The sequence below is a fragment of the Emys orbicularis genome, chromosome 1 (genome assembly GCF_028017835.1).
Source record: "Emys orbicularis isolate rEmyOrb1 chromosome 1, rEmyOrb1.hap1, whole genome shotgun sequence".
NCBI classification, from domain to species: Eukaryota; Metazoa; Chordata; order Testudines; family Emydidae; genus Emys; species Emys orbicularis.
In genome coordinates this window covers 128,672,774-128,689,411 of record NC_088683.1, presented here as the reverse complement: position 1 = coordinate 128,689,411, position 16,638 = coordinate 128,672,774, and the positions used below count along the sequence as shown (strand labels likewise).

The 16,638-nt window shown below is 42.3% G+C and overlaps 1 protein-coding gene across 3 annotated transcripts in view; it reads left to right on the top strand.

Annotated features, from left to right (window-relative positions):
- Positions 1-16,638, top strand: part of ITPR2 (inositol 1,4,5-trisphosphate receptor type 2) — a 336,580-nt gene that overhangs the window by 49,322 nt on the left and 270,620 nt on the right. For all 3 annotated transcript variants that reach the window (XM_065418887.1, XM_065418895.1, XM_065418878.1), the window contains exons 3-5: positions 10,477-10,592; positions 12,327-12,413; positions 15,493-15,651. In XM_065418887.1, the coding sequence (XP_065274959.1) occupies positions 10,477-10,592; positions 12,327-12,413; positions 15,493-15,651 (362 nt within the window). The remainder of the gene's footprint in view (positions 1-10,476; positions 10,593-12,326; positions 12,414-15,492; positions 15,652-16,638) is intronic.

Below are 16,638 nucleotides of genomic sequence, written 5' to 3'. Positions count from 1 at the left end.
CCACCTACAGCCTGTCTCTGTCTTAGGGTGACCAGATAGCAAGTGTGAAAAATCAGGATGGCTAATAGGTTGCCTATATAAGAAAAAGCCCCTAATATCAGGATGGTCCCAGTAATTGGGATGGTTCTGATAATATCAGAACATCTAGTCACCCTGCTCTGTCCTGCTCGCCTCCTAATCACACAACCCAGGCTCCTGCCACCTTCCCCTGCCCCTCCTCCTCTTCTCCTCTCCAATCTCTCCCACCAGCTTCTATCCCCATCCCCTTTTTCCTGGCTGCCTGGGCCCAGCACGGGGGAAGCATTGAAAGCACAGGAGAGAATCTCCTGTTCTCAGTTCCAGTACCTGGTACTGCAGCAACAGTTGCAGAGTCAGCCCGTGCATCCCTAGAATGGAGCATGCTCAGTCGATCTGCAGGGATGGTGCATGTGGAGCCTGGTCAGCACAAGGAGCTGAGAGAGGCTTGAGTATGCTCAGTGAAGACGGAATCTTTGCTCAGTGAAGACGGAATTTAGCCACCAAGCTCTTAAATCTCTGCTGAGCATGTGCAACAATGTGTTTTCTCTAATCTCGTTCTCAGAAACGGCTGAACCATTTTAACTGAAACTTAAAATAACTAAATCAACCTTAGGCAGACACGTGGCATGGAAACTTAAGCCTGAATGGTTAAAGTTTGGCAAAGTTATAAGCAACTGACAATAGGGTCTAATAACATGACGTGTCGGGCAACTTTAACTATAGGTATTGCTACCTGCACTGGCAATACTGTTATCACTGGTGGCTGAAATAGGGATGGATTCTTAGGAGCCAAGGAACCGTGAAAGAGTTTCTAATATTGCTCTTACTTTCCGAGAGCTGGCTCTGAAAAAGGTATCCTGGGGGACCATGATCGTTGTTTTTCAGTGATGCCTTCTCAGTTTTGCTCAGTTTGCAAATAACTCTTTTTTTGTTTTGTTTTGTTTTTCTACCTGCCATACAGTACCTCTCCTATAGCGTTCGCACAGTTCAAAATTGAGTACAGCTGCAGGCCTGAGTTGAAAGCATGTCCCAAAATAGTATACAGTTTCATTGTTGTATGTGTGTATACTTTCTCTTTTAGGGTGAGTGGTGGCTGCATTATGTTTCTGTTTCAGATCACCTGGGATTGAGTATTGTTCAGTTAAACAAAGCTGTGGTTGCCTTTCCTTTTGGGGCTATTTAAAGATACCATGTGCCAAATTCTGCTTTCAGTCACAGTCGTGTAAATCTGGAGTAACTGCACTGATGTCAGTGGAGTTACGCTAGGCTTGCACCAGCATGCATGAGAGCAGAATTTGGTCCCTTGGGTGTTTCCTGTAGTCTGTTGTCTATTCAAAAGAGCTTTTTGTATCTTGTGGTTGAATTAAGCCTGATTATGTAAGGTGCTGTGGGCTCTTATTTCCTATTGAAGTGAAAGGGTATTGAGGGCTCTCAACACCTTAATGGAGGTGCTCAGCACCTTAAAGGATTAGCCTTCTAGTGGTTATGAAAGGTGCTGGACTGCCAGCCAAAAGTCCTCTGTCCACAGAACAGGTACAATGTGGGCAGCAGACGTGCAAGCTTCCTTAAACTGCAACCTCAAACATACTTTAATTAATTTAACATGTAGTTATCTCCATTGGGAAATAGTTTTAGCCTCCAATAGACTACAATATGCAATAGACCACAATTAAAAACACTTACAGCACAAATTTGGCAGCACTGAGGCACACAAGGCCCTTCATTGGTATCATAGAAGCGTAGAAATATAGGGCTGGAAGGGGACTTGAAATCATCAAGGCCAGCCCCTGCGCTGAGGCAGGACCAAATAAACCTAGATCATCCCTGACAGGTGTTTGTCCAACCTGTTCTTAAAAATCTCCAGTGATGGGGATTCCACAGCTTCCCTTGGAAGCCTATTCCAGAGCTTAACTACCCTTGTAATTAGAGAGTTTTTCCTAATATCTAGCCTAAATCTCCCTTGCTGCAGATTAAGCCTTCTTGTCCTTCTTCTTGTACTACCTTCTGGTCATGGAGAACAATTGATCACTGTCCTCTTTATAAACAGCCCTTAATGTATTTGAAGGTCCTCCCTCAGGCTTCGTGTCTCAAGACTAAGCATGCCCAGTTTTTTTTTGTTACCCTTTCCTCGTAGTTTAGGTTTTCTAAACCTTGTCTTTTTTTTAAATGGAGATATCTCATCTCCTAGAACTGGAAAGGACCTTGAAAGGTCATTGAGTCCAGCCCCCTGCTTTCACTAGCAGGACCAAGTACTGATTTTGTCCCAGATCCCTAAGTGGCCCCCTCAAGGATTGAACTCACAACCCTGGGTTTAGCAAGCCAATGCTCAAACCACTGAGCTATCCCTCCCCTGGACACTCTCTCCAGTTTATTCACAAGTTTCGTAAAGTGTGGTGCTCAAAATTGGACACAGTACTCCAACTGAGAACTCACCAGTGCCAAGTAGAATGGGACAGTTACCTCTCATGTCTCACTTGTGACACTCCTATTAATACCGCCCAAAACGTATTAGCCTTTTTTGCAACTACATCACATTGTTGACTCTCATTCAATTTCTGATCCACTACAACCCCCAAATCCTTTTCAGCAGTACTACCACTGAGCCAACTTTCCCCATTTTTGTTTTTGTGCATTTGATATTTCCTTCCCATGTGTAGTAATTTGCACTTGTCTTTATTGCATTTCATCTTGCTGATTTCAGACCAATTCTCTAATTTGTAAAGGTTGTTTTGAATCCTAATCCTGTCCTCCAAAGTGCTTGCATGCATAAATACTTCAATTGACTTGACTTTTCTGTTGGTTTGTACCCCCCCCCCCATGAGGCATTTAAAATTTATGAGTAAATCAAAGTTTCTTTTCTGACTTTTTCCACCCCTATTTTGATATATTCAGTTTGTTTCAATTCTTTTTCTCACAATGTTTTTCCTTCAGTTCGCTCTCTTCCTTCCGTTAGAATCCCTTCTGTTTACCCTGATTTTCTTTCTCCATCCAGCCCTGCCCCCTTTCCTTTCTCCCTCCATCCTACTCATTCCTTTATCTCTCCCTCCACCATTCTCCCCTTCGCCCTCTTCTCCTTGCCATTTCCATTTTGTCCCTCAATCTCCCTATTGTTTCCTCCATTACCCTCCTCCTCAGTTCAGGGCCGGCTCCAAGTTTTTTTTGCCGCCCCAAGCAAAAAAATTTTCCTCCGCCCCCTTACCCGCCCCATTCCAACCCCTTCCCCAAATCCCTAGCCCCTCCTCCTCCCCCGGGCGTGCTGCATTTCCCCTCCTACCCCTCCCTCCAGGGGGGAGAAGCGGAGCGGCGGCCCGCTCGGGGGAGGAGGCGGAGGTGAGCTGTGGGGGGGAGCGGTTCCTCTGGCCCCCCCAGGGTTACTTCCAGCAGCCCTCCCCATGCCCCCGCACCTCTGCAGCTCACCTCCGCTCTGCCTGCTCCTCTGAGTGCGCTGCCGCCGCTCCGCTTCCCCCTCCCTCCCAGGCTTGCCGCAAAACAGCTGATTTGCGTGGCAAGCCTGGGAGGGAGGGGAGAGAAGCGGAGCGTCGGCACACTCGGGGGAGCAGGCGGCAGTGGAGCAGAGGTGAGCTGGGGGGGGAGAGGTTCCTCTGCCCCCCCCCCCGATTACTTCTTGTGGTCCTCCCCGTGCCCCCCACCGCCGCAGCTCACCTCCACTCAGGGCCGGCTCCTGGCTTTTTGCGCCCCAAGCAAAAAAAAAAAGGAGCCGGAGTGCCGCCCCTTGAAAAGTGCTTCCCCAAGCACATGCTTGGAGCACTGGTGCCTAGAGCCGGCCCTGCCTCAGTTCTCCCCCTTCCCTCATGGCTCTTCATTGCCACCATTTTCTCCTCAAAAGTCTCTCGCTGCCTCCTCTCTTCCTCAATTTAACTGTTGCCCCTCTCCTTGGCCGCCCTCTGTTCCCCCCTTTCCTTCTTCAGAACCCAAAGATTTGTAAGCAATATGATTTAAATATCCCTTATCTTCCCAATTGCTCAGCTCTCAGCCTCATGTAATGTTGTATGACAATTTCACTAGATCTCCAGTCACTATAGAGTCTTTCAGGGCTGAATTTCTCATGTAAAAAATGGGCAGGGAAAAAACAACCTATGTTTAAAACCATAACCCTTTTCAGACCTCTTTTTATAAACATACAGAAGCAAAAAAAGGCATGAGCTATTTCTTTTTTCTTTCTGGCTCCCTCATTGCAATGGCTGGGTGAGCAGGGGTCCTGTTACACTTGCTCGCTCAGGTAATATTGCCTGCTGTATTGAGCTTCTGGGCTGTTGGATTTTGTGCCCCCTTTCGGGGTCACATGGACTATCAAGTGATATTGGTTGCATCCTCTGAGAACTCTATCCTGCATTTGCTAGGGAATGGCCTCAGTAATATAAGTGGATGTCTTCCAACTCTTGATGTCTATGACTAATAAATGACTGTTTTTTGTTTAAATAAAATAAATCAATGCTATTATTTAAATATAAAAATACTGTAGCTACCTATCCATCCTAAAACTTCTTTACCCCATCTCACTTTCTCAGGCACCTACAGATGACCAATCTCTCCGTCTCCTTGCATCCGTTTTCTAAAAGGATCTTTTGACAATCCAAAGCTTAAACCACTGTTTCAGGAGAATTGTAGAAGAGGTGGTTAGATTTATAGTAATCCTAGATTTAAAGGTGACCCGCAAAGGAAAAGAAAAATTGACTTGTGCTCTTTTTGGAGTTTATATGATTTCGGAAGTGTGTGTGTGTGTATGTGTGCGTGCGTGCGGGTGTGTTTCTTTAGAAAAGGTCCCCCGCTTGTTTTTTTACTTTAGACATTCTGATTATGTCTAGGCTGGAGGATTTAATAATGGCTCGAGAACTAGTAAAATGGTGACATCACAAGAGTGAAACAAGTGAAAGTTGAGCAGTTGAAGTGGCATGGGCTTTTTATTTCTACTGTTTTTTGCTCTGTTTGTTTTTTGTTTATTTAACTTCAGTGACTCAATAGCCTTTTAAATAAAGGAAGCTTTCATTCAAGTTATGTCTCCCACTTCCTCAAATAACATGGTGAGAGTTTACAATAAACAACCCTGAAGGTGCCCAGAGGTACTCCAACAAAACCAGGAGAGACAGTGCTGTCAAGTGGGTAGGGCAGTGGACTGGCAGTCATCAGGAGAGCTAGGTTCTATTCTTAGTTCTGCCACTGGCCTGCTATGTAATCTTGGGCAAATCAGTACATTTTTCTGTGCCTCTGTTTCCCCTCCTGCCCTATGTCTGTCTTGACTGTTTAGATTGTAAGCTCTGTGGGCAAGGACTGTCTTTTATCATGTGTTTTTGCAGTTTTTAGCATAGCGGGGGCCCAGTCTTAGTTGGGATTTCCAGGCACTGCCATAACACTAATATTATATATTGTTTATTACTCAGGGAAGATCTGACTTGACACATTTCTTTTTTTTTGTATAATGTAAGAAATGAGCAGGGAGAAACTTAACCAACCAAAAACATTCAGGTTTTTTTGACACGTTATCAAAAAGCAAAGCAGGCGCACAAGCCAAGTTTAAATGAAAGAAAAATTCCTTTTATAGGTCACCTTTAAGGCACAGGCTTGGGACTAAGGAGAATTGCATTCACTTCACAGCTTCACCGCAGTCTTTCCTATGTGACCTTAAGCAACTCACCTAGTGCCTCCTTTCCTATACCAGGGAGAAAATAGAATTTCCCTATCACAGAGGGAAGAGAACAGAGGGGTATTGGGCAGATAAATTCATTAATATCCAGGTAGTACACAGATGCTGTGGAAACGGGGGGCTATATAAGTCTAGATGGGCTCCCCATGTTCTCTTCCCCATTTAGTTTATCTGAACCGTGCATGGCAAGTTTTTGTCAAGTATTTCCTTCTGTAAGGATTGACTTTTTTTTTTTTTTTCATCTTGATAGGTGAGTAATTAACACAGAGCATGTTTGTTCTGATTAAAATACACTTTTAACATCAAGTGTAGACATTCTGACTAGAAATGATATTTAGGAGTATAACTGTGAAACAGCTGGATGACAAATGTCTGTATTTAATAAGGAAATGGTGTGATTGTAGCAGCAAATGCAAAAATGCTGCAGTGACAGCTCAGAACATGGCACTGCAATTTCCCTCTTTTCACCTATTGGGTTGTGTCAAATCTTGAGGAAGTATTTCAATTGCACTACTGTTGAAAGGTCACGATGTTTGCAAGATTTGTTCATGTGATTTTTGGGGAGATCTGCAGAGTATGTCTTTGCATTATAAAGCAATGCTTACCGGACTTCAGAGTTCAAAATACCAGTGCTGCCAAATGCCACTGGTGTCCCACCTTTTAGAGGAGTCTCTGGGTTGGGAGCAAAGTTTCCCCAGGAATCCTTGAGTTCTATGAGTTTAAAGAGCCAGGTCTTCTGATCGCTTTCTGCTGCTACAGAGCTTTCCCCTGGTGAGTGAAATCTGCTGGGATTTTTGATTCCTGGCTTTTTTTTTTTAACCACTCTGAAGTTTTCTCTTGGGAGGATAAATGCTGCCATAATGGTCAGTAAAAATTTGATTTCACATTAGTGTCATGTTTCTGTGCTATATAATAAAGACTGTACACTGTAGTGGAGACATTGCATGGAGTTGTTTGTTTACACAACTTAAGAGGATATGGATGGGGAGTAATTGGGGCCTGGAAGCAAAGCATACAAGATGGTATTTGTTCAGAAAATACCGGGCATCAGGGATATAAGTGTTGTATAAAGTGTTCTGAGAATGAGAGTTTTTATAATTTTATAGAATATAGGTTGTTATGGAAAATAATAGCTGACTTTGATCTAGAGGGCAAGCCCTGGATTCTCAAACTTACTTTTTCAACCTACAGTATGATTTATTGGTATGTAATGTTTTGTATTTGTTGTTTTTCTTCTTCTCAGAGTTCAAAGTATTGTAGAAGTTCTACAAACAGCTGTCATGTACCCTAGTTTATATATTGTGGTTTTCATTGTAAATATTCCCACTTCAAACTAAAGCAAACATTGCTGCAAGGTGGCACGGTTTGCTTTGGTAATGCCTGGTAACTCTTTCTTTTAAGGAGCAGCCGCACAGAATTGAGATTAGATACCCAAAATCCTCACCGTTTTGCTAAGTGCCAAGGCAAGCACCACCACTGTTGGTTTGAATATAAATCCAGTTTTCGAGCCCTTGAATGCCCAAGCAGGGCCTATTGCTAGGAGAAAAAGGGAAAGGAGAAGTTTCAATGAAAGACTGAATTTAATATAGTGTGATGTCTGCCATCTTGGTCAACATATCAGGGCTTGAACCAGGGATCTCCAGAGCTAAAAACATGCGCTGCTACAACTCAAACTAAAGAGCCGAGGCTCCTTAGTCAGCAATGTAACAGACTCTTATCCACTAGGGATCAGGCATAGAGGGGTGTGCATAATATACGCTTACCAATGGGCTACAGTAGTATCAGAAAATTAGTGTCAACTGAGATGGGCTATAGTTGAGTAAGGTTGTGACAATCCGGGCCCCAAAACATCAGACATACCTGCATTTTAAAAAATATAAATAAATGAGAACTTATTTTGCTTCCCTAGGAAACATAGGGACTGCCTGAGCTGTACTCGCCTCCTTCCCCCTTGTGTTCATGCTGTCCTTGGATTTCTTGCTGTGTTTCAGTTTTGCTGACTATTCACTTGTTGAGTGTGAGAGGATGTGTAAGGTGAGCCAGATTCTGTTCTTGTTTCCACTGTTGGAGAACTCCACTGAGTTCACAGCAGTGAAACTGTGTGGGATTTGCATCTATATCTAGTATAGCCTAGAGATAAATTATGAATTTGACACTTGGATATCACCTATAAGTCTCTAGTGATGAAACAGGATGTACTTCCTACTACAAATAATGCGTATGGGACTTTCCATATGTATTTTTTACAGATTAATAGGCTATGCTCGGGAACTAGATACTGGGTAACTGCAGATGTGAACCTCTTTATGGTGCAGTGTTATCCAAAGCTGATCTAAATCAGTGGTTAAAAGCAGCACATTGCCTATCTTTAGTTCCCGAACATCTCAGATGCTGACTCTTGTTCATTTTTTATTTTTTTTTATTTTTCTGATGGTAACAAGTAATTACCTACCTTTTAAAAATACGCAAATATAGAAAATATACAAAAATATATAAGCTATATTTTTCAGTAAATTAAATTGAGACATTTAGGCACTGATCCAGCGTAGTATGAAGGTATATGCTTAGCTTGGGCATGGCATATGCTTGTTAATATTGAAGTACCTGGAGCTACAGTCCTAATTGGGATTGTGTGTAGTTGTGGGAAGAAAGCATTTTTGGGGGTAGGGAGAGCTGGGGAGAGTCTTTGAGGCAGTTTATTTTGAAATGATTTTTGATGAATATGCATTATGACTGTGTGAGCACCTAGGTATAAGTGCAGTAATGAATAAATAAGCAAACATGCCCATGGACCAGGATTCTCTAGTCTGCTAGGAAACAACTTGTACCACATAAGCAGTGCAAAGTGGCCTTAAAACTGCTAGTGAAGAATTCCCACTCTGCAGAAGAACTCTCTGCTGGTGTAAAGGAGAGGAAGTGGCTCTGATTACTCCAGCACCAGCTGCCCCCTTGTCCCTGACATAACTCCCTCTCCTTTCTCTTATGTGGGTGACTCGGGAGGGCATGGGGGAGCAGAGCTCTATTATTCTCAATCCTCCACTGAAGTAAGATCCAACATCAATGCCATAAGTCAAAGCTACCCTTGTACACCTCCTTTGAAAATCCCGGTGGTAGGTTATTAACATTGATTCAGAAATAGTTATAAAATTTGATCATGTCTCACTATTATTTTTTAACATTTTAGTTTAAATTACCCAGCGTTATTGAGTGGGGAGGTCTGCGTTTAGGCCCACCACCACACACAACACCCCATAGGGTTTTATTAGCTCTCAAGCAAAGTGTTTTTTTTTTTTAATTCTGTCTGTAAAATTTTCATTGAAAATTGATGCTTTTTTCTGATTGATTTTTATATGCTGAGGGTGAAACACCAATTACAACATTTGCTGTTTAAAACAGAATTCTTCCGAGCCTAGCTTTGATAACGGTTGATGATAAGAGTACATAGGAATAAAAATAGTTAAATATTTGTTGTTCTGAAGAAAGTCAGACTTGGGCAAGTCACTTAATCTCTCTGTGCCTCTTTCCCATATATAAAATGGGGAAAAAGTCCCTTTCTCCTGCCCCTTTTCTGCTTTGTCTATTTTGACTGTAAACCCTATGGAGCAAAGGATACCTCTTCTTATTATGGATTTGTACAGCACCTAGCATAAAGGGGATCTATTCTTAACGGAGGCCTCTAAGCTCTACTGTAATTTACTAGTACTAGAGAATACACTGTGCTGTGTGACGTTGGCTGTGCTAGTCTGCTGAAAGAGTGGTCCTGTGGTTAGGACACTGACTTTGGACGGTAGAGCCAGAATTAAATTTTCTGCCCCACCACAGACTTCCTGCGTGACCTCAGACTATTCACTTAGTCTGTCTCTCCCTCAGTTTCCCATCTGTGAAATGGGGCTAATGCCAGATAGAAGTTCTCTGTCTCACAGGGATCTTGTGAGGATAAATACACCAAAGGTTCTGAGATGCTCATATCATATTGTTAGAGGGGCTGTGTAAGATAGGTCATTACTGAGGTCAGTAAAAAATGTTTATTGTGTATGTGACTGCGGTATTGTCGTGTATAGTCAGTGTATGTTTTCCATTTTGCCTAGAGCAGCAAAATGCCCTGTAACCAACCCTGCTACCATGGAGTAATGAGCAGATACCATTTGCGACTTTTATATGTAACATTCTATCTCCACTAGGTGTTAAGAAACCTTAGGTTGGAGAGCAACTTTTGTTCCTTTGATACCGTCTTGTTAACCAACCTTGAGGAAAGTACACTTGGAACTGAACACAGTGTTAAAATTCCTAATATTCCTTGCATCTGAGAGGCCATAATTTTTTATTTTAGCACTGCCAAGAGGATAGGAGGAGCAGATCGCTGAAGTCAAAAAGTAGGGCACGTATTCTCAGGGTTTCAGACGTCACACATGTTCAGTATCTATCTATCTATCTATCTATCTATCTATCTATCTATCATCTCCATACCAGAGCAAAGAAGAATAAAGGGGAAAAAAGCATGAAAGCTTGCACATTTCTTGCAGGCTTATGGCCTACAGCCCTGCATTGGGTGTTCAGAGAACCTGCGCTGAGTGGGAGGGTGTAGGTGTCATTGAAAGATTTATGGTTGTCTCAGCTATTTCCCCCACATTTATGGTTTCATTACTGTCAGAATGTTTTCAATCTAATCCATGCCCAGACATTGTGGTATCTAGGCATTGCTGGAAAAACAAAACAAATGAACCCCACCCAGACAAATAAGGGAAGCATCTTTCAACATCACTTTTTTTATAGGTATTTTTTTCAATTTTCTGCAGATTGCCTTTTCAAGGTGTGTCCTATGAACCGATATTCTGCACAGAAGCAGTACTGGAAAGCTAAACAAGCCAAACAAGGAAACCATACAGAAGCAGCCTTGCTTAAGAAACTACAAGTAAGAGGTTATCTGAATCTGTAGGCGGTGGTAGAATTACAATAGAATGAAACAACAACAAATACCTGGAGAATTGTCTTGATGAGTATTATGCTACTATAGCAACCCTCCTTATGTACCCCTTCATCCACCCTCCTACCTCCTTGACTGGCAGTGTTGCCCTTTACATCCTGTCTGTCCTGCCTTAGATTGTCAGTCCTTTGGGACAGGGATTGTATCTTTACTCATTGTGTGAAGCACTGGGGACGCCCATGACATAATATTCATTTATCAAATAACTGACTTAATAGGAGCAGCCCTTTCTTTTAATTTACTGTGTCATTTTAGGTCTGAATTCTAGGAGTCAGGCAAAGGGACATTTAGAGAACCTTTTTCCACACCTTCAGCCTGAAATATCTCCAGTAAGGCTGTTTTTATTGCCTTCAGTCTAGGTGGTGGCACTTTCTCACCTAATTGTCATTGGACACTATACACCTCCTCCTTTGCATCAAACACTGGATATGAGGAAAGGGTTCCTCTATCACTGAAAAAGGGTCTGCACAGACAACAAAATCAGAGGGATGATGCTGGCTGGGTGAAACGTGATTACCTGTAGACATAATTTCACACAATGAAGGGACAGCATTCAATGCTACTTTCTAAAAGCAATGAAGAAAACCTCCAATGGAAGGTGGTGTAGATAGAGCAGGAGACTAGGAGTCAGCACTCCTTGGTTCTATATCCACCTCTGCCACTGACTCTGTTTGACCTTGAATAAATCACTTTAAACTCTGAACCTGGAACATGTAGTTTGTGAGCTGAATGCTTCACTTGAGCAAAGTCCCATTAAAGTCAGGGGGTGGGGGCGGTCTGTGTGGTTACAGCAGCATGCCACACGTTGTAGAATCAGGGCCTCAAGCATCTATAAAATCACTCACTAAAACTTACACAGTATTGCAAAGATTAATTCTTTAAAGTTTTTAAAAATATTTTTGAGAATCTTGGGTGAAACATACTATATAAGTGGCATTATTACTGTGCAATTCTTTTTCCTGTAAGTTACTTCTGATATAACCAGAAGTGTGTTGGTTTATACTGACAGGTTTCAGAGTAGCAGCCGTGTTAGTCTGTATCCGCAAAAATAACAGGAGTACTTGTGGCACCTTAGAGACTAACAAATTTATTAGAGCATAAGCTTTCGTGGGCTACAACCCACTTCTTCGGACCGAAGAAGTGGGTTGTAGCCCACGAAAGCTTATGCTCTAATAAATTTGTTAGTCTCTAAGGTGCCACAAGTACTCCTGTTATTTTTTTGGTTTATACTGTCCATATATTTTATGCTTTTTTAACATTTCAGATCTTAAAGGAGAAGATGGGAGGGTGGAACTGCTTTTTTTTTCTTTTTCTTTTTTCCCCCCTTTCCAAAATTCAGGATGACATAAAGCACCAGGAAATATATTTCTTGTTATTGAACTTCTAAAATAGCATGCAGCTAGGACATGATCCGTAAACTATGAATCATTTTATTTTGGGGAATATAAGCCCTGAATGATTGTATGGCATCTGTGTGTTTATAGTGCACAAAATTATGATGCAGCAAGAGACTGGTGCTAAATTGTTTATATCAATAGTGCAGTAACAGCTGTAAATTGAAGAAGGCATTTTTAATGTGATGCCATTTCCTTTACTTCCTCACCATCCCAATAGCTGAATCCTAATATTGATTTCCTATTGAAATAAATGATTCTTTTACAGCATGCGGCAGAAATGGAGCAGAAGCAGAATGAATGCGAGAACAGAAAGTTGTTGGGCGAAATCGTAAAATATAGCAATGTCATACAGGTAAGCTACTGAGATGCATCTGCATTCTCTCAGAGCTGAAAGAGAAACAGATGTTTCATGTCAGGGGTTATTGGGAACATGAAACTAATGTTGCAATTCTGGTTGTCACAGAGCAGATAAACAAAACTTGGTAAAAGGTGTTATACTGTGTTTTTCTTTTTTTAAAGAATACCAGAAGGAGTGTATGTTCATTTTCTAATGGTGTGCCACGATAGTATTTATCAATATGTAGTTATTGTTACTTCAGTCTGGAAAATGGATGTAAATATACATTTCCATGATATATGTTGATATCATCATTGAAAAAGTGCTGTGCAACTTCATCTAAACCACAGGAGTCATTCTTCCTTCTTGACATAAATGTGAAAGATGTTATATTCTCAAGCTAAGTAAAACCTTTTCTTAACATACGGGGGCCTATAGTTGAATGATCTCATTAAAGGGGTAGTGACATTAAGAACAGTCCCAGGGAAGAGGGCAAGGGGCACCCGGATCTCTAGCGATGAGTTTCAACTGGCCTGACCATTGTATCCCAACTCACTGTTGTTATACTCTGTATCTAAGAGATGTTGTGTAATATGTCATTGGAAAGCTCATAACTCACCTGCTAATATCATTGTGTAATGTTAGGTGCAAACAACTGATGCAAAGTTACGGACATAAACTGAAATCATAATTCATAAAATGTGTTTGCCAGTCAAACAGGAGTTACTCCACCCTAAGCAAAGGAATGTAGTTTCACCTCTAGGCAGTTACTTCTAAAGTACTTTTGAAAGATCATGGAAATATATTTACAAATCAGATCAACACAGTTATCAAGCTAACAAGTGGGGGGAAGAAACAGCATGGCTACACCCCAGCAGGGAGGAGAAACTTTATCTGAGCTATAATGATGGAGGAGGGGGGTTCTAAACCTCAAATAGTAAGCAATTGAATCAACGGATTGAATACAATTTTAGTGTATCATATAAGGAGGGCCCTACCAAATTCATGGCCATGAAAAACACATCACGGACCATGAAATCTGGTCTCCTTCTGTGAAATCTGGTCTTTTGTGTGCTTTTACCCTAGACGATACAGATTTCACTGGGGAGAAAGTTTCTCAGATTGGGGGTCCTGACCCAAAAGGGAGTTGCAGGGGGTCACAAGGTTATTTTAGGGAGGGTAGCAGTATTGCCACCTTACTTATGTGCTGTCTTCAGAGCTGGGCGGCCAGAGAGTGACGGCTGCTGACTGAGGCAGGCAGCAGCGCAGAAGTAAGGGTGGCAATACCATACCATGCCATCCATACTTCTGCACTGCTGCTGGCGGCGGCTCTGCCTTCAGAGCTGGGCTCCTGGCCAGCAGCTTCCGCTCTCTGGCTGCCCAGCTCTGAAGGCATTGCTGCCGCCAGCACCAGCACAGAAGTAAGGGTAGCAGGACTGCAACCCCCCTTACAATAACCTTGCGACCCACGCCCCCAACCTCCTTTTTGGGTCAGAACCCCTATAATTACAACACTGTGAAATTTCAGATTTAAATAGCTGAAATCATGACATTTATGATTTTTTAAATCCTATGACTGTGAAATTGACCAAAGTGGACCCTGAATTTGATAGCTCCCTAAATATAAGGCCTTTTATGAATGCTTGTAACAAACTGGTGATTAATATGATTGTAAAATGTAGGTATTAATACTGTAAGAGGAATTATGGATATTTATTGATATTATGTTTTAAAGTGTGTGGCTGAACAAAGGGAGGAATAGTTCCTGCCCAGACAGAAATGGGGTTGGGGGAGGAGGTCTAGGGAAAGCTATTTACCTGTCTTCTATGTAAATTAAGCATGGTAGGACCAAAACAATGGAAGCCCCGTTTATATACCAGGGGAAGCCCGCAGGAATGGAAGAACAGCATGAGGTCAGCTTCCTGATGGGCACAGCATGGGGGGCACACAGGAAGGCTTCCTGCCTCCTGAAGCAAGGTCGTTGAATTTTGGGAGATACAAGCAAGGACAGGAATCTGTTTTAGGCATCCATCATTAGGCAGACACAAGAAGCCAGCACTCTTGAAAGCTGTGAAAGATGGGTCCTTCACCCCACTCACCCACTCACACTTGGTTGAAGTCTCTGGAACTGAATATAGGTGGGAAACCTGCTTAGGCAAAGAACTTTCACCTAGGAGGACAAGGGAAACCAGCCCCTTGTGCTTCTGAGAAAGGTCCTGACTGAGGGACAGTCTGCCACAGCTTGGAAGAGAATTGACAGATGAAAGAAACAACTTGAGCAAAGCCTGTATCTTGCTAGGTTAAGTTTTAGACTTTTAGATGCCTATTGTCACTTTTATTTGCTTGTAAGCCTTGCTGACTTTATTCCTTTTACTTAATCTCATTTAACTTATGTCCTATTGTAAAATAAAACAAGTTTATTAACTACAAACCAACTCAGTGGTGTGTTTAAAGGGAAGGGCGTATTCACACCAGTTAAGTTGTTAAACTGTGATGTGTTTTTGTGTCTGGAGGAACAAATGAACCATATTATTTCTCTGACCTGTGCAGGGGAGAGCTGGACATTGCAGAGCACATGGTTTTGTGAAAATATGGGACTGGGAGTGTGTTGGGGTCTCCTTGCTGGCTGTAACCAAAGCTGGTGGAAATTGCTGGGGGGCTGCTGGGATCAAAGGTGCTGAAGCAGGGCTGTCTAGTACACAGACATTCAGGGTGTGACCTGCATGCTGGTAGGCTGTTGGTGAGAGGCTGAGGTTGGCAGCTACAGCAGCAAAGCATTGTGAGGCACCCAAGGTTACAGGGGGAGGGTGATGGTCCCACCCCTCACTGGTCTGGATTGGCACCTTGCACTGGCCAGACTGTGAGCAAGGTGTATATACTATATGCCACATAAGTGATCACTACACTGTTTTCTTCTGTTTTCTTTAGGATCATATACAGTAAATATTTCCTTGGTTTATTCTAATGTACTTCAATCTTTTTTCTAGTTCGATTTTTGTCTTCGTTTATTTGTTATGAAAAATTGCCAAAAGCTTTTTAAATAAACCCCTGACAGAAAGGCAGAAGGAACCCTAATTATTTGTTTTATTGACAGTTACTGCACATAAAAAGCAACAAATATCTCACCGTCAATAAGAGGTTACCAGCTCTCTTGGAGAAGAATGCTATGCGGGTGTCTCTGGATGCTGCAGGGAACGAGGGGTCCTGGTTTTACATCCAGCCGTTTTGGAAGCTGAGGAGCGAAGGTGACAATGTAGGTGAAAATACTGAATCTCAACTAAGTTGTTTAGGGAGAAAGCAAAGGGATGCAAGAAGAAGAAGAATTTCTTAGTTAATGGCATAAATCAGGACTCAAAAAGCACACAGAGTTATTTCTAAACAATGTCTTTGCTGAATATACAGTACATAAATATATAATGCCACCTCAAATGCCAGAGGGAAGATAACGTCCCGGGTTTGGTTCTACACTGGTGATGCACAGTGGGTAAGAATGTCAGCTGGTGTAAATTGGTGTAACAATGACATCAGTGGTGCTACACTGATTTACACCAGCTGAGAGTACATCCTGTTGCACATTGGGGGGGGGGGGAAGGAAGATGATATAGGAAAAGAGCCCGTAGATTCTGAAATGAACTCACAAAAAGCAAGAACATTCAGCATAAAGGGCAAAATTCTGTTCTCAAGTCCATAGAGCAGATCTCTAAAAAATATGCTGCACTTTTTCCATGCATTGAACTTCTTATGCCCTCTCAGGAAAACTTTGCCTAACTCCGAGAGGGAATTGGATTTGATAATCAGGTGGGTCCTTTCCATCTCTATCGAGTATGATCCTACTATTGAGTCCAGGCGAGTCTTGCATGTTAGTTAAAGATAGAATGTAAGTAGAGATCATGACTGCAGATCTAAGAGAATTGTGTCCTAAGCTTGAAACTCACTCCTTAAATCATGATCCACATCCACTATGCCAGTTCAGATCCACCTCTGAGAGGGCCAAGTTCCGGATTTGGCAGCTTCACATTGCAAATCTGACTGGGGATTCCTGGGCAGGCTCTTCAGTTGTGGAGTGCTAAGCAAATCTCTCATCAGCAAAAGCCACGTACAGTAGTGCTTTCTTAGACCGCAGTAGTTTCTTATGAAAATATACTGGAGGAAAATGTTGATAAAGTATGCTAGAGGGAGTTGTTACAATGTATTTGATTTGTCTGATAGGTCACACTGTAACTCAGGGGTAGGCAACCTA